Here is a 15,301-nt window from a genome sequence, read left to right on the forward strand (position 1 = left end):
AGGCGAGCAGGGGGCACTGTGTGCAGGAGAGGAGGCGAGCAGGGGGCACTGTGTGCAGGGGAGGAGGCGAGCAGGGGGCACGGTGTGCAGGAGAGGAGGCGAGCAGGGGGCACTGTGTGCAGGAGAGGAGGCGAGCAGGGGGCACTGCAGGAGAGGAGGCGAGCAGGGGGGCACTGTGTGCAGGGGAGGAGGCGAGCAGGAGGCACTGTGCAGGGGAGGAGGCGAGCAGGGGGGCACTGTGCAGGGGAGGAGGCGAGCAGGGGGCACTGTGTGCAGGGGCTGAAATCACCGTATGTGCAGAGGAGGAGGCGAGCAGGAGGCACTGTGTGCAGGGGCCGAAATCACTGTGTGCAGGGGAGGAGGAGGCGAGCAGGAGGCACTGTGTGCAGGGGCCGAAATCACTGTGTGCAGGGGAGGAGGAGGCGAGCAGGAGGCACTGTGTGCAGGGGCCGAAATCACTGCTATGTGCAGGGGAGGAGGAGGCGAGCAGGAGGCACTGTGCAGGAGAGGAGGCGAGCAGGGGGCACTGTGCAGGAGAGGCGGCGAGCAGGGGGGCACTGTGTGCAGGGGAGGAGGCGAGCAGGAGGCACTGTGTGCAGGGGAGGAGGCGAGCAGGGGGGCACTGTGTGCATGGGAGGAGGCGAGCAGGAGGCACTGTGTGCAGGGGAGGAGGCGAGCAGGGGGCCACTGAGTGCAGGGGAGGAGGCAAGCAGGGGGCACTGTGTGCAGGGGAGGCGGCGAGCAGGGGGCACTGTGTAGGGGAGGAGGCGAGCAGGGGGCACTGTGTGTAGGGGAGGAGGCGAGCAGGGGGCACTGTGTGCAGGGGAGGCGAGCAGGGGGCACTGTGTGCAGGGGAGGAGGCGAGCAGGGGGCACTGTGTGCAGGGGAGGAGGCGAGCAGGGGGCACTGTGTGCAGGGGAGGAGGCGAGCAGGGGGCACTGTGTGCAGGGGAGGAGGCGAGCAGGGGGCACTGTGTGCAGGGGAGGAGGCGAGCAGGGGGCACTGTGTGCAGGGGAGGAGGCGAGCAGGGGGCACTGTGTGCAGGGGAGGAGGCGAGCAGGGGGCACTGTGTGCAGGAGAGGAGGCGAGCAGGGGGCACTGTGTGCAGGGGAGGAGGCGAGCAGGGGGCACGGTGTGCAGGAGAGGAGGCGAGCAGGGGGCACTGTGTGCAGGAGAGGAGGCGAGCAGGGGGCACTGCAGGAGAGGAGGCGAGCAGGGGGGCACTGTGTGCAGGGGAGGAGGCGAGCAGGAGGCACTGTGCAGGGGAGGAGGCGAGCAGGGGGGCACTGTGCAGGGGAGGAGGCGAGCAGGGGGCACTGTGTGCAGGGGAGGAGGCGAGCAGGGGGCACTGTGTGCAGGGGAGGAGGCGAGCAGGGGGCACTGTGCAGGGGAGGAGGCGAGCAGGGGGCACTGTGCAGGGGAGGAGGCGAGCAGGGGGCACTGTGTGCAGGGGAGGAGGCGAGCAGGGGGCACTGTGTGCAGGGAAGGAGGCGAGCAGGGGGCACTGTGTGCAGGAGAGGAGGCGAGCAGGGGGCACTGTGCAGGAGAGGAGGCGAGCAGGGGGGCACTGTGTGCAGGGGAGGAGGCGAGCAGGAGGCACTGTGTGCAGGGGAGGAGGCGAGCAGGAGGCACTGTGTGCAGGGGAGGAGGCGAGCAGGGGGCACTGTGTGCAGGGGAGGAGGCGAGCAGGGGGCACTGTGTGCAGGGGAGGAGGCGAGCAGGAGGCACTGTGTGCAGGGGAGGAGGCGAGCAGGGGGCACTGTGTGCAGGGGAGGAGGCGAGCAGTCGTTTGTTCCTGCTGGATCCATTTCTGTATTTGGTAAAACCTGCACCATCCTGGCGAATCGCTTCCGTCCGCTCCCTATAACCCCGGAGGACCTGTGGAATAGTGGGGTCCCCCAGCCTCCTCTCCACCCCCTTCACAAAAGTTTGCTTTGCCTCTAGCAGGCGCTGCAGAAGCCCAGTAATGATGCCGGGAATCCAGGCCCCAGCTCTCCTGTGCACCATCCTGTCACTGGTGCACACCTGGGGACCCCATGATACACGGGCCAGCAGATCTGGAGTGGACGCGCCGGCCTTCAGGTCTTGGATGGGCGCGCCCCGGCAGGTGTTGGGGGCGCGCGGGTTAGCAGATCTGGGGTGGGCTTGCGTCGGCTGGTGTTCGGGAGGGGGGGGGCTGGTTTAGCACGGGCCAGCAGGTGTTGGATGCACACAGTCTGGCAGATCTGGTATGGGCGCGCAGGCCGGCAGGTGTTGGGGGCGCGCAGGCCGGCAGGTGTTGGGGGCGCGCAGGCCGGCAGGTGTTGGGGGCGCGCAGGCCGGCAGGTGTTGGGGGCGCGCAGGCCGGCAGGTGTTGGGGGCGCGCAGGCCGGCAGGTGTTGGGGGCGCGCAGGCCGGCAGGTGTTGGGGGCGCGCAGGCCGGCAGGTGTTGGGGGCGCAGGCCGGCAGGTGTTGGGGGCGCGCAGGCCGGCAGGTGTTGGGGGCGCGCAGGCCGGCAGGTGTTGGGGGCGCGCAGGCCGGCAGGTGTTGGGGGCGCGCAGGCCGGCAGGTGTTGGGGGCGCGCAGGCCGGCAGGTGTTGGGGGCGCGCAGGCCGGCAGGTGTTGGGGGCGCAGGCCGGCAGGTGTTGGGGGCGCGCAGGCCGGCAGGTGTTGGGGGCGCGCAGGCCGGCAGGTGTTGGGGGCGCGCAGGCCAGCAGGTGTTGGGGGCACAGGCCGGCAGTTGTTGGGAACGCAGGCCGGCAGGTGTTGGGGGCACGCAGGCTGGCAGGTGTTGGGGGCGCAGGCCGGCAGGTGTTGGGGGCGCAGGCCGGCAGGTGTTGGGGGCGCAGGCCGGCAGGTGTTGTGGGCGCGCAGGCCGGCAGGTGTTGGGGGCGCGCAGGCCGGCAGGTGTTGGGGGCGCAGGTCTTAGGTCCTCACTAGTTTCTGTTCTCACAGGGAATGTTCCACTATCTAGAAAGGAGCTTCCCGGATCTGCAGCGCCGAGGCCTCGTCATCGGTTACGACACGCGGGCACAAGTCAGCAGCGACTGCAGCAGCCAGAGGTAAGGAAGGAGCATGTGGTATAATGGCAAGCATCGCCTGTATCCCCCCATATACTGCACTGCAGCACTGCAATACTTGTCTCATACTCCAGTCACCACCAGAGCTGCAATCACTATTCTGCTTGCTGAATGCAGCTCTGGATGTGATTGGACTCCTGATCAGTAGAGGGTAAGAGAAAATGAGCATTTTCTAGTCTGTAATCCACCTCCTGTGTCATTAAGCTGCTACACTCCGTCCCCCATGCTTTACACTCCGTCCCCCATGCTTTACACTCCGTCCCCCATGCTTTACACTCCGTCCCCCATGCTTTACACTCCGTCCCCCATGCTTTACACTCCGTCCCCCATGCTTTACACTCCGTCCCCCATGCTTTACACTCCGTCCCCCATGCTTTACACTCCGTCCCCCATGCTTTACACTCCGTCCCCCATGCTTTACACTGCCGTCTGTCAGGTCTGATGTGTGCTGTGACCTCCTCTGTTTCAGACTGGCTAAGCTGGCAGCGGCCGCGCTCCTCAGTCGGGGGGTGCAGGTCTACCTCTTCTCCAGATACGTCCCCACGCCGTTTGTGGTGAGTACCAGAGTCTGGGGGACATGTGGGAGATGACCGAGGCCTGTACTACTACCCCCATTCTCCTACATAGTAGCGGTGCAGACCCTCACTGCTGCAGTCTGTGCTTGGTTTTGGCCCGTTCTGCTGCACCGATGAGCGGCAGCGGTATAAAGAGCTGCCACTAATCTCAGCCCGGCCTCAGCATGGGTTACAGCATCGCTGTGAGTAATGATCGCTCTCTTCCCCCGCAGCCGTACGCCGTCCAGAAGCTGCGGGCCGTGGCCGGAGTCATGATCACAGCGTCACACAACCGCAAGGAAGACAACGGCTACAAGGTGAGTGCGGAGTACTACCCCCAACATGTACAACTGCTGCACACAGATCACAGGAGTACTACCCCCAACATGTACAACTGCTTCACACGGATCACAGGAGTACTACCCCCAACATGTACAACTGCTGCACACAGATCACAGGAGTACTACCCCCAACATGTACAACTGCTGCACACGGATCACAGGAGTACTACCCCCAACATGTACAACTGCTGCACACAGATCACAGGAGTACTACCCCCAACATGTACAACTGCTGCACACGGATCACAGGAGTACTACCCCCAACATGTACAACTGCTGCACACGGATCACAGGAGTACTACCCCCAACATGTACAACTGCTGCACACGGATCACAGGGGTTCTACCCCCAACATGTACAACTGCTGCACACGGATCACAGGGGTTCTACCCCCAACATGTACAACTGCTGCACACGGATCACAGGGGTTCTACCCCCAACATGTACAACTGCTGCACAGGGATCAAAGGGGCACTACCCCCAACATGTACAACTGCTGCACACGGATCACAGGGGCTCTACCCCCAACATGTACAACTGCTGCACACGGATCACAGGGGTTCTACCCCCAACATGTACAACTGCTGCACACGGATCACAGGGGTTCTACCCCCAACATGTACAACTGCTGCACACGGATCACAGGGGTTCTACCCCCAACATGTACAACTGCTGCACACGGATCACAGGAGTACTACCCCCAACATGTACAACTGCTGCACACGGATCACAGGAGTACTACCCCCAACATGTACAACTGCTGCACACGGATCACAGGAGTACCACCCCCAACATGTACAACTGCTGCACACGGATCACAGGAGTACTACCCCCAACATGTACAACTGCACACGGATCACAGGAGTACTATCCCCAACATGTACAACTGCTGCACACGGATCACAGGAGTACTACCCCCCAACATGTACAACTGCTGCACACGGATCACAGGGGTTCTACCCCCAACATGTAAAACTGCTGCACAGGGGTACTACCCCCAACATGTACAACTTCTGCACACGGATCACAGGGGTTCTACCCCCAACATGTACAACTGTTGCACAGGGATCACAGGAGTACTACCCCCAACATGTACAACTGCTGCACACGGATCACAGGAGTACTACCCCCAACATGTACAACTGCTGCACACGGATCACAGGAGTACTACCCCCAACATGTACAACTGCTGCACACGGATCACAGGAGTACTACCCCCAACATGTACAACTGCTGCACACGGATCACAGGGGTTCTACCCCCAACATGTACAACTGTTGCACAGGGATCACAGGAGTACTACCCCCAACATGTACAACTGCTGCACACGGATCACAGGAGTACTACCCCCAACATGTACAACTGCACACGGATCACAGGAGTACTACCCCCAACATGTACAACTGCTGCACACGGATCACAGGAGTACTACCCCCAACATGTACAACTGCTGCACACGGATCACAGGAGTACTACCCCCAACATGTACAACTGCTGCACACGGATCACAGGAGTACTACCCCCAACATGTACAACTGCTGCACACGGATCACAGGAGTACTACCCCAAACATGTACAACTGCTCCACACGGATCACAGGAGTACTACCCCCAACATGTACAACTGCTCCACACGGATCACAGGAGTACTACCCCCAACATGTACAACTGCTCCACACGGATCACAGGAGTACTACCCCCAACATGTACAACTGCTGCACACGGATCACAGGAGTACTACCCCCAACATGTACAACTGCTGCACACGGATCACAGGAGTACTACCCCCAACATGTACAACTGCTGCACACGGATCACAGGAGTACTACCCCCAACATGTACAACTGCTCCACACGGATCACAGGAGTACTACCCCCAACATGTACAACTGCTGCACACGGATCACAGGAGTACTACCCCCAACATGTACAACTGCTGCACACGGATCACAGGAGTACTACCCCCAACATGTACAACTGCTGCACACGGATCACAGGAGTACTACCCCCAACATGTACAACTGCTGCACACGGATCACAGGAGTACTACCCCCAACATGTACAACTGCTGCACACGGATCACAGGAGTACTACCCCCAACATGTACAACTGCTGCACACGGATCACAGGAGTACTACCCCCAACATGTACAACTGCTGCACACGGATCACAGGAGTACTACCCCCAACATGTACAACTGCTGCACACGGATCACAGGGGCACCGGCATAAAGCTCTAGTCACATCCAGAGCTGCAGTCACATCCAGAACTGCACTCAGTCATTTCTTCTACTCCAGTCACATCCAGAGCTGCATTTACAGTTGCGTCTCCTTCTCCAGTCACATCCAGAGCTGCAATGCATTTTTATTAATTAAAATCAAAGCGATATATATATTTATATATTTTCTTTTACATACATTTTTCGAGCCTGTGCGGATGGATAAGATGCTGTACCCAATCACCTGCGCACAGGTACAGCTGAGCCCACAGAAACCTGATCGTAGGACAGTATCTGACCCCGGCCGCCCGCAGGCGAGATCTTCAGATCACAGGAATCGACTCCTGTGACCTGAGTGCACGAGGCTGATGGGATGCCATGATAGTTGGGGGTCTGCTGGAGACCCCCGAGGGATATTGATTTTCTCTATACGTAGCGGGGCTGAAGTTTTATGTGTAGCACGAGCGATCGGATCATCGTAGCTTCATCTCCCCTGAGGGGACTATTAAATACAGTGTAAAAAAAAAAAAAGTGTTTAACCCCTTCCCGCCCTGTGACACAGCGTATGCGCCATGAAAGTCGGTGCCAGTCCGACCTGTGACGTCACAGAATGATCGCGTTCCTGCAATTTCACCCGACCTGCAGGGACAGGAGGAGTGGTACTTCAACTGTTTCACTTTCAATCAGAACAATCGTAATAATTCACCAATGAAAATTGGTGAAATATTACAATCCAGCCATGGCCGATGCGGCAATATCATTGGCCATGGCTGGAGACCACGATCTGCCACCGATCTCCGTCCTGTCCTCCGCTCCCCCCCGTGCTCCGATCCCACCCACCCCTCCATACTTACCGAGCTCCGGTGTCCCTCCCGGTGTCCGTCCGTCCGTCCGTCTTCTCCATGGGCGCCGCCATCTTCCAAAATGGCGGGCGCATGCGCAGTGCGCCTGCCGAATCGGCCGGCCGATTCATTCCAGGTACATTTTGATCACTATGACACAACCTATCACAGTGATCAAAATAAAAAAAAAAATAGTAAATATACCCCTCCTTTATCACCCCCCATAGGTAGGGACAATAATAAAATAAAGGTGAGGGGTGTGTTGGGGTTAGTGTTGGAGGTAGAATTGAGGGGTTTCCACTGTTTAGGCACATCAGGGGTCTCCAAACGCGACATGGCGCCACCATTGATTCCAGCCAATCTTGCGTTCAAAAAGTCAAATGGTGCTCCCTCACTTCCGAGCCCCGTCGTGCGCCCAAACAGTGGTTTACCCCCACATATGGGGCATAAAAAAAAGGAAAAATTGCACAACAACTTTGTGATTTCTCCTGTTAGCCTTGAGAAAATAAAAAAATAGGGGCTAAAAAATTATTTTTATAGGAAAAAAAAAAAAGATTTTTTATTTTCACGGCTCTGCGTTGTAAACGTCTGTGAAGCACTTGGGGGTTCAAAGTGCTCACCACATATCTAGATAAGTTCCTTGGGGGGTCTAGTTTCCAAAATGGGGTCACTTGTGTGGGGTTTCTACTGTTTAGCCACATCAGGGGCTCTGCAAACGCAACGTGACGCCCACAGACCATTCTATCTAAGTCTGCATTTCAAAACGTCACTACTTCCCTTCCGAGCTCTGCCATGTGCCCAAACAGTGGTTTACCCCCACATATGGGGTATCTGCGTACTCAGGAGAAACTGGACAACAACTTTTCTGGTCCAATTTCTCCTGTTACTCTTGTGAAAATAATAAATTGGCTGCTAAAAAATCATTTTTGAGGAAAGAAAACTTATTTTTTGTTTTCACGGCTCTGCGTTATAAACTTCTGTGAAGCACTTGAGGGTTCAAAGTGCTCACCACACATCTAGATAAGTTCCTTGGGGGGTCTAGTTTCCAAAATGGGGTCACTTGTGGGGGAGCTCCAATGTTTAGGCACACAGGGGCTCTCCAAACGCGACATGGTGTCCGCTAACGATGGAGATAATTTTTCATTCAAAAGGCAAATGGCGCGCCTTCCCTTCCGAGCCCTGCCGTGTGCCCAAACAGTGGTTTACCCCCACATATGAGGTATCGGCGTACTCAGGAGAAATTGCCCAATAAATTTTAGGATCCATCTTATCCTGTTGCCCATGTGAAAATGAAAAAATTGAGGCTAAAAGCAATTCTTTTGTGGAAACAAAGGACTTTTTCATTTTTACGGATCAATTTGCGAAGCACCTGGGAGTTTAAAGTGCTCACTAGGCATCTAGATAAGTTCCTTGGAGGGGTCTAGTTTTCAAAATGGGGTCACTTGTGGGGGAGCTCCAATGTTTAGGCACACAGGGTCTCTCCAAACGTGACATGGTGTCCGTTAACGATTGGAGCCAATTTTTCATTGAAAAAGTCAAACGGCGCTCCTTCCCTTCCGAGCCTTGCCGTGCGCCCAAACAGTGGTTTACCCCCACATATGAGGTATCGGCATACTCAGGACAAATTGTACAATAACTTTTGGGGTCCAGTTTCCCTTTTACCTTTGGGAAAATAAAAAAAATTGTTGCTAAAAGATCCTTTTTGTGACTAAAAAAATAAAATGTTCATTTTTTCCTTCCATGTTGCTTCTGCTGCTGTGAAGCACCTGAATGGTTCATAAACTTCTTGAATGTGGTTTTGAGTACCTTGAGGGGTGCAGTTTTTAGAATGGTGTCACTTTTGGGTATTTTCAGCCATATGGACCCCTCAAACTGACTTCAAATGTGAGGTGGTCCCTAAAAAAAAATGGTTTTGTAAATTTCGTTGTAAAAATGAGAAATCGCTGGTCAAATTTTAACCCTTATAACTTCCTAGCAAAAAAAAATTTGTTTCCAAAATTGTGCTGATGTAAAGTAGACATGTGGGAAATGTTATTTATTAACTATTTTGTGTCACATAACTCTGGTTTAACAGAATAAAAATTCAAAATTTGAAAATTGCGAAATTTTCAAAATTTTCGCCAAATTTCAATTTTTTCACAAATAAACGCAAAAATTATCGACCTAAATTTACCACCAACATGAAGCCCAATATATCACGAAAAAACAGTCTCAGAATCGCTAGGATCCGTTGAAGCGTTCCTGAGTTATTACCTCGTAAAGGGACACTGGTCAGAATAGCAAAAAAACGGCAAGGTCTTTAAGGTCAAAATAGGCTGGGTCATGAAGGGGTTAAATATGGAAAAAAACACAATTCTAATCCCCCCCTTTTTCCCTATTAAAAATAATGGAGGGAACGGGTGCAAGATACCGGCAGAACAGCCAGATCCTACCTGCTAGAGCCGGGACGTCACGCTCCAATACACGAGGACAAAGTCGTGGCCACCCCTGATGGTTATCACAGGAAGTATCTACAAGTGAGGAAGCTTTTCCTTATCAAATATAAAGAAAAACTTTTTTATATGGAAACAAATTTAAAGGGGTCGTCCTGCGAACAAAGTACATTTTAAGTATTACTAGACCTTAGAATAAAATATTAGCAGAATATAATGTTCTGTATAAAACATATGGCCCAGTGGCCTAATTTATGTATGTAATAACAAAGGATAAAAAACCTGGAATAATAAAGTATGATGCTAACAAAAGTGCCCCCAAACACAGTATAATTTCCCCACAATGAATTCTTCTACACGCACGGTATGATGCCCCTACTGTAGCCCCCTCCATCAATCCCCCCCCATCAATCCCCCCTCCAAAAAGTGGTGTCCCATCACAGTATGATTCCCCAACTATAATTCCCACACAGCCCTCCATACTATATAATGGCCCCACATAGTGCTCCATACAGTATAATGGCCTCACATAGTGCCCCATACAGTATAATGGGCCCACATAGCCCTCCTTACAGTATAATGGGCCCACATAGCCCTCCATACAGTATAATGGCCCCACATAGCCCTCCATGCATGCACTATAATGGCCCCACATAGCCCTTCATACAGTATAATGGCCCCACATAGCCCTCCATACAGTATAATGGCCCCACATAGCCCTTGTGATGCATTGACCCCTTTTACAGCTAGGGGGCGCTGTGTGTGCTCCTCGGGATATGCATGGAGGCGTATCTGTGGTTATAATGATGGTGAAACAGTGACCTGCAGGATTGTAAATGGCCGGTATGTGTTACAGAGGGAGTCTGCGCCATAAGCCTGAAATAATGTTGTTATGGGACCTGTAGTCCCAAAGTGTTTGTATAATTGTGAAGGGAGGCTTACAGGGATAGTTATGAGAGCTGGGCGGGTCGAACTAGCCACACACACACCACCTCTCTATGGGAGTGGTTACAACTACATAATGTGACCAGGGTGTGGGTCACATGGTTCGTGTGTATGGACCTGCAATGGAGTCTGTAATGGAGAGTGTGTAGAACTTGGATGGCTTGTGTGTTGGGAGGTCCTGTGTGTGGACCGGATCCTTGAACAGCGCACTGAGAGGCCTTGGATCTGGAAGACTTGTGTGTTGGGAGATCCTGGGAGTAGGATCGGATCCCTGATAAAACGGACTGAGAGACTTGTGTGTTGGACGGTCCCAGGTCGGGACGGACGTCCTGACCAACACACGCAGTGTCCTGTGTTGGAAGTCCTGGGAGTAGGACTTCCTGAAGAGCACATGGGAAGGAGTATATGCAGAGTCTGTGATGGCACTGCACTGGGGGAGCTACAGCCCGTCTGAGGATCTGGACTAACTGATATGTGCCTGCCAGGCAAGTTGGTGATCCCTGTTCAGCAGTTTACCTGGAGGAGAGGACTGACAAGAGGAGCCAGCGTGTGGAGCAGGAGCTCCTGGAAGGTAACCCAGAGTGTGGGGAACTGTGTGCACTGACAGGGGGTCCGTAATGAACTCTGCGGTCACCCATGGTAACTGGACGGAGTGAGGTCTAGCGTGTTTAGAGACTGCAAATCATTGTCGTGTGCGCTATATGACTAGAGACATTGATACGGCCTATGGACACCCATGGGAACTAGTCAAGGAGGGCTGGCGGGTGTACTTTCTGAACTGTGAGCTAAAGCCGTATATGAAGTATCTAAGTTAAAGCTGCAACTTAAAGGGAACCTGTCACCCCCCCAGGCGTTTTTAACTAAAAGGGCCACCTTGTGCAGCACTAATGCTGCATTCTGCCAAGGAGGCTCTCTTAGTGCGGGTCCCTTCCACCGCTGAAAGAATTGATTTTAGAATTTGCCCCTCACCTGCAGTTTGTCAGGGGGGCATGTATTTTCCCACCTGACAAAAACGCCTCCCAGCCGTCACTCAGGGCCTCCGGGCGCCACCTCCATTTCCTTCCTGAACGTCCCCGGCATCTGCGCTGTTAGTTTTCTTTTCTGGCATGCGCAGTTTGCGCTGCCCTACGACTCCCATCACATGATGGGAACTTACCGCGCAGGCGCTGGGGACGTTCAGGAAGGAAATGGGGTGGCGCCCGGAGGCCCTGAGTGACGGCTGGGAGGCGGCGCCCGGAGGCCCTGAGTGACGTCAGGGGGAAAAGACCTGCCCCCTGACAAATTCAGGTATGAGGGGCACATTATAAAAATGATTATTTCAGCGGTGGAAGGGACCCGAACTAAAAGAGCCACCTTGGCAGAATGCAGCATTAGTGCTGCACAAGGTGGCTATTTTAGTTAAAAAGGCCTGGGGGGGTGACAGGTTCCCTTTAATGTCATCTGTTGGTGCCTATTGTGTTCCATGAAGTGTAATGGACTGTGTATGACCAGGTTTATGATGCCATAATAAACTGCATGGACTGTTTTGTGAGAAAAATGTGCCATTGCTAAGCGAGTGTCGCCCAACACATGCAGTAAGCACTATCCCACATAGTCCTCCATGCAGTAAGCGCTATCCCACATAGTCCTCCATGCAGTATAATGGCCTCACATAGTCCTCCATGCAGTATAATGGCCCCACATAGTCCTCCATGCAGTATAATGGCCCCACATAGCCCTCCATACAGTATAGTGCCCCACATAGTCCTCCATACATTATAATGGCCCCACATAGCCCTCCATACATTATAATGCCCCACATAGCCCTCCATACAGTATAATGCCCCACATAGCTCTCCATACAGTATAATGCCCCACTTATTCTTCCATACTATACTATATAATGGCCTCACGTAGTGCTCCATACAATATAATTGCCTCACATAGTGCTCCATACAGTATAATGGGCCCACATAGCTCTCCATACAGTATAATGGGCCCACATAGTCCATGCAGTATAATGGCCCCACATAGTCCTCCATGCAGTATAATGGCCCCACATATTCCTCCATGCAGTATAATGGCCCCACATAGTCCTCCGTGCAATATAATGGCCCCACATAGTCCTCCGTGCAGTATAATGGCCCCACATAGTCCTCCGTGCAGTATAATGGCCCCACATAGTCCTCCGTGCAGTATAATGGCCCCACATAGTCCTCCGTGCAGTATAATGGCCCCACATAGTCCTCCGTGCAGTATAATGGCCCCACATAGTCCTCCGTGCAGTATAATGGCCCCACATAGTCCTCCGTGCAGTATAATGGCCCCACATAGTCCTCCGTGCAGTATAATGGCCCCACATAGTCCTCCGTGCAGTATAATGGCCCCACATAGTCCTCCGTGCAATATAATGGCCCCACATAGTCCTCCGTGCAGTATAATGGCCCCACATAGTCCTCCGTGCAGTATAATGGCCCCACATAGTCCTCCGTGCAGTATAATGGCCCCACATAGTCCTCCGTGCAGTATAATGTGCCCCACATAGTCCTCCGTGCAGTATAATGGCCCCACATAGTCCTCCGTGCAGTATAATGGCCCCACATAGTCCTCCGTGCAGTATAATGGCCCCACATAGTCCTCCGTGCAGTATAATGGCCCCACATAGTCCTCCGTGCAGTATAATGGCCCCACATAGTCCTCCGTGCAGTATAATGGCCCCACATAGTCCTCCGTGCAGTATAATGGCCCCACATAGTCCTCAGTGCAGTATAATGGCCCCACATAGTCCTCCGTGCAGTATAATGGCCCCACATAGTCCTCCGTGCAGTATAATGTGCCCCACATAGTCCTCCGTGCAGTATAATGTGCCCCACATAGTCCTCCGTGCAGTATAATGTGCCCCACATAGTCCTCCGTGCAGTATAATGTGCCCCACATAGTCCTCCGTGCAGTATAATGTGCCCCACATAGTCCTCCGTGCAGTATAATGTGCCCCACATAGTCCTCCGTGCAGTATAATGTGCCCCACATAGTCCTCCGTGCAGTATAATGTGCCCCACATAGTCCTCCGTGCAGTATAATGTGCCCCACATAGTCCTCCGTGCAGTATAATGTGCCCCATGTAGTCTCTAAATATTCTCGCCCTGTGAGCCAGAGTTTGCCATGTGTCCTAGATCCTCTACCAGATCCCTCTCCCCTTAGTGTCTCTGATCATTTTGGCTGATGATGGGGGTAAGGCCAGAGTCACACCAGCGTATGGCATCTGATGCGAGATGACCCTCAGCTCCTGTTCTGCTGTGATCGTGAGCCGAGTGTCAGTGCTCGGTGCTCCCATCAGGGAATTGCAGCACAGGTATGAAGGAGACGGAGGAGGTAATTTCTCCATTTCCTCTGCTGCCAGCGTCGGTGGGAATCGCGCTGCACTCGGGTGATATCAGAGTGCAGCACGAGGTGTCACTCACACCCATAGGCTTGTATTGGTGCGAGTGAGCCGAGTCTCGCTGCCAATCGCAGATGTGAGCGGCCCCATAGAGTAACACTGGGCCGAGTGCTGCACTACGTGTAATCACAGAGCTCTCGGCCTAAACCCGGAGAACCCCGTCCTCTAAGGTGCTGGGACCGAGAGGGAAGGAGCTGTATTAACCCCTTCCTGAATGTGCCATTTTTTCCCTTTAACTCCGGGTCATAATTTCTTTTGTTTCTATTTTTTTGTCCCCATAGCTGTGTTGAGGGGCTTTGAGATGACCCCACACCGTCCATGTGATTTACTGCAAAGTGTGAAAAAAAAATATCTCAGTATACCAAACATGATGGAGTTTTTCACTGAAGTGGTGCAAAAAAAAATCCAAAATGTATTAAAAAAATAAATAAATAATAATCTTGTTGCCATTTCCCGAGAGCCATAATGTGGGGTCTGGGTCGGGTGGGGGATTATTTTTTGTGTCCCGAGTTGGTTTTTTATAGCACTTCAGGGTAGATCCGAAGTTTTCATCGCCTCTTGTTACACTTTCTTTGTGTTGTTGCTGAAAGAACAGAATTCTGGCGTCTTTTATTCTCATTGCTCTTTGTACTGATTGGATTTTGTTTATTTTATATTTTGATCAGACTTTGACAAACGCAGCGATAACAAATGTTTTTTTTTTATTTCTCAGGTGTACTGGGAGAACGGCGCCCAGATCACCGCGCCCCATGACCGTGAGATCCTGAAGTGCGTGGAGCAGCACCCGGAGCCCTGGGCGGACTCCTGGAGCGTGAACATGGCCGACACCAGCCCACTCATGAGGGACCCCCTGCAGGTGATCACCGACAGCTACATGGCGGACCTCCGGACGCTCTGCTTCCACAGGTACCTGCTGCTCGTGTGACTGGGCCCCTATAAATGAGACGGGGCCCTTATCTCTGACCCATGTGTGATCCGCAGGGAGCTGAACCAGAAGACGCGGCTGCGGTTCGTCCACACGTCCTTCCACGGCGTCGGCCACGATTTCGTCCAGACGGCCTTCAACGTCTTTGGCTTTAACCCTCCGATTCCCGTCCCCGAGCAGAAGGACCCAGACCCCAACTTTACAACCGTGAGATGTCCGAACCCTGAGGAAGGCGAGTGCGTGCTGGTAAATAATCCCCCCCTGTGATCAGTGCCGCCCCCTCCTGTGATCAGTGCCGCTGCCCCTCCTGTGATCAGTGCCGCCGTCCCCCCTGTGATCAGTGCCGCTGCCCCTCCTGTGATCAGTGCCGCTGCCCCTCCTGTGATCAGTGCCGCTGCCCCTCCTGTGATCAGTGCCGCTGCCCCTCCTGTGATCGGTGCCGCCGCCCCTCCTGTGATCGGTGCCGCCCCCCCTCCTGTGATCGGTGCCGCCCCCCCTCCTGTGATCGGTGCCGCCCCCTCCTGTGATCTGTGCCGCTGCCCCTCCTGTGATCAGTGCCGCTGCCCCTC

At 53.9% G+C, this 15,301-nt stretch overlaps 1 protein-coding gene across 1 annotated transcript in view; it reads left to right on the forward strand.

Annotated features, from left to right (window-relative positions):
* The window catches only part of PGM2L1 (phosphoglucomutase 2 like 1), a 40,522-nt gene that overhangs the window by 14,270 nt on the left and 10,951 nt on the right, over positions 1-15,301 (forward strand). Inside the window, exons 3-7 of the mRNA XM_069759471.1 lie at positions 2,935-3,041; positions 3,529-3,613; positions 3,847-3,930; positions 14,520-14,713; positions 14,789-14,978. Coding sequence (XP_069615572.1) covers positions 2,935-3,041; positions 3,529-3,613; positions 3,847-3,930; positions 14,520-14,713; positions 14,789-14,978 — 660 coding nt within the window. The remainder of the gene's footprint in view (positions 1-2,934; positions 3,042-3,528; positions 3,614-3,846; positions 3,931-14,519; positions 14,714-14,788; positions 14,979-15,301) is intronic.

Source organism: Ranitomeya imitator, chromosome 3 (assembly GCF_032444005.1).
Source record: "Ranitomeya imitator isolate aRanImi1 chromosome 3, aRanImi1.pri, whole genome shotgun sequence".
Taxonomy (NCBI): Eukaryota; Metazoa; Chordata; class Amphibia; order Anura; family Dendrobatidae; genus Ranitomeya; species Ranitomeya imitator.